The 1,217-nt window shown below is 36.5% G+C and overlaps 1 protein-coding gene across 1 annotated transcript in view; it reads left to right on the top strand.

Moving 5' to 3' along the window:
* The window catches only part of LOC107094912 (cytochrome P450 4V2-like), a 19,238-nt gene that overhangs the window by 1,887 nt on the left and 16,134 nt on the right, over positions 1-1,217 (top strand). The window contains exon 2 of the mRNA XM_015390803.1: positions 39-151. Within this exon, the coding sequence (XP_015246289.1) occupies positions 39-151 (113 nt within the window). The remainder of the gene's footprint in view (positions 1-38; positions 152-1,217) is intronic.

The following is a 1,217-nucleotide window of genomic DNA, read 5'->3' as shown; positions in this document are numbered from 1 at the left end:
CTTTTTTTTTTACAAACTCTCTTTTTATCTTGTTTCAGAGTTTTTCAGTCAAATTGTGAACTTTACATATGAGTTCAGAGATGCACCGTTGTTTAATATCTGGGTTGGACCAATTCCATTTGTTGTCCTCTTCCATGCTGAAACAGTTGAGGTATGTTCACAGAAGAATTAATTACACAGGTGCATCAGAGTAAATTAGGCAATTGTAAAAACAAAATTTAAAAGCTGAAATTTAGATATTACATATGGTGTCTTGCAAAAGCGTTCAAGCCCTTTGAACTTTTCGAACTTTTGCCACATTTCAGGTTTCAAATTTAATTATATAAAACTGTGTTTTTTGTGAAGAAACAAGTGGGACACGATCATGAAGTAGAACGAAATTTATAGGGTATTTTAAATTTTTTCAAGTCATAAAACACTGAACAGTGGGGTGTGCAATTTAATCAGCCCTTTTATTTTCAGTGCAGCAAACACTCTAGAAGTTCACTGAGGATCTTTGGATGACCCAATGTTGACCTAAATGACTGATGATGATAAATAGAATCCACCTGTTTGTAATCAAATCTCTGTATAAATGCACCTGCTCTGTGATAGCCTCAAAAGTAATTTTAAAGTGCAGAGAGCATCATGAAGAACAAGGAGAACACCAGGAAGGTCTGAGATATTGTCGTGGAGAAGTTTAAAGTCCAATTTGGATACAAAAATATTTCACAAGCTTTAAACATCCCAAGAAGCACTGTGCAAGCAGTATTATTTAAATAGGTGTATCAGACCACTGCAAATCTATAAAGACCCAGCCATCCCTCTAAATTTCAGCTCAAACAAGGAGAACACTGTTCAGAGATGCAGCCAAGAGGCCCATGATCAGTCTGGATGGTACTCTGGTAGGATGAAACCAAAGTCAAACTTTTTGACAACAACGCAAAATTGTTTGGCCATTCATCTGTGAAGGGAAAACCTCCCCCAGCGTGCCAGAAACCAGCTAATGTGAGCGGTTACAATAGTCAAGCCTTGAAGTAACACCAAGATTATTTACTTTATTATCTGAAATCAGATTAATCCCTTCCAAATGAAGTGACTGACTAATCAGCTTCTTTTTCAAAGAATCTGGTCCAAAGACTATAACTTCTGTGTTGTCTACATTCAGAAGCAGAAAGTTAAGAGTCATCCAGGTTTTTAGGTCTTCAAGACATGCCTGTAATCTATGTAATGGGTTA

This window comes from Cyprinodon variegatus, unplaced genomic scaffold, assembly GCF_000732505.1.
Source record: "Cyprinodon variegatus isolate N-32 unplaced genomic scaffold, C_variegatus-1.0 Scaffold514, whole genome shotgun sequence".
In the NCBI taxonomy this organism is placed as follows: Eukaryota; Metazoa; Chordata; class Actinopteri; order Cyprinodontiformes; family Cyprinodontidae; genus Cyprinodon; species Cyprinodon variegatus.
This window is presented reverse-complemented; position numbering and strand designations above follow the sequence as displayed.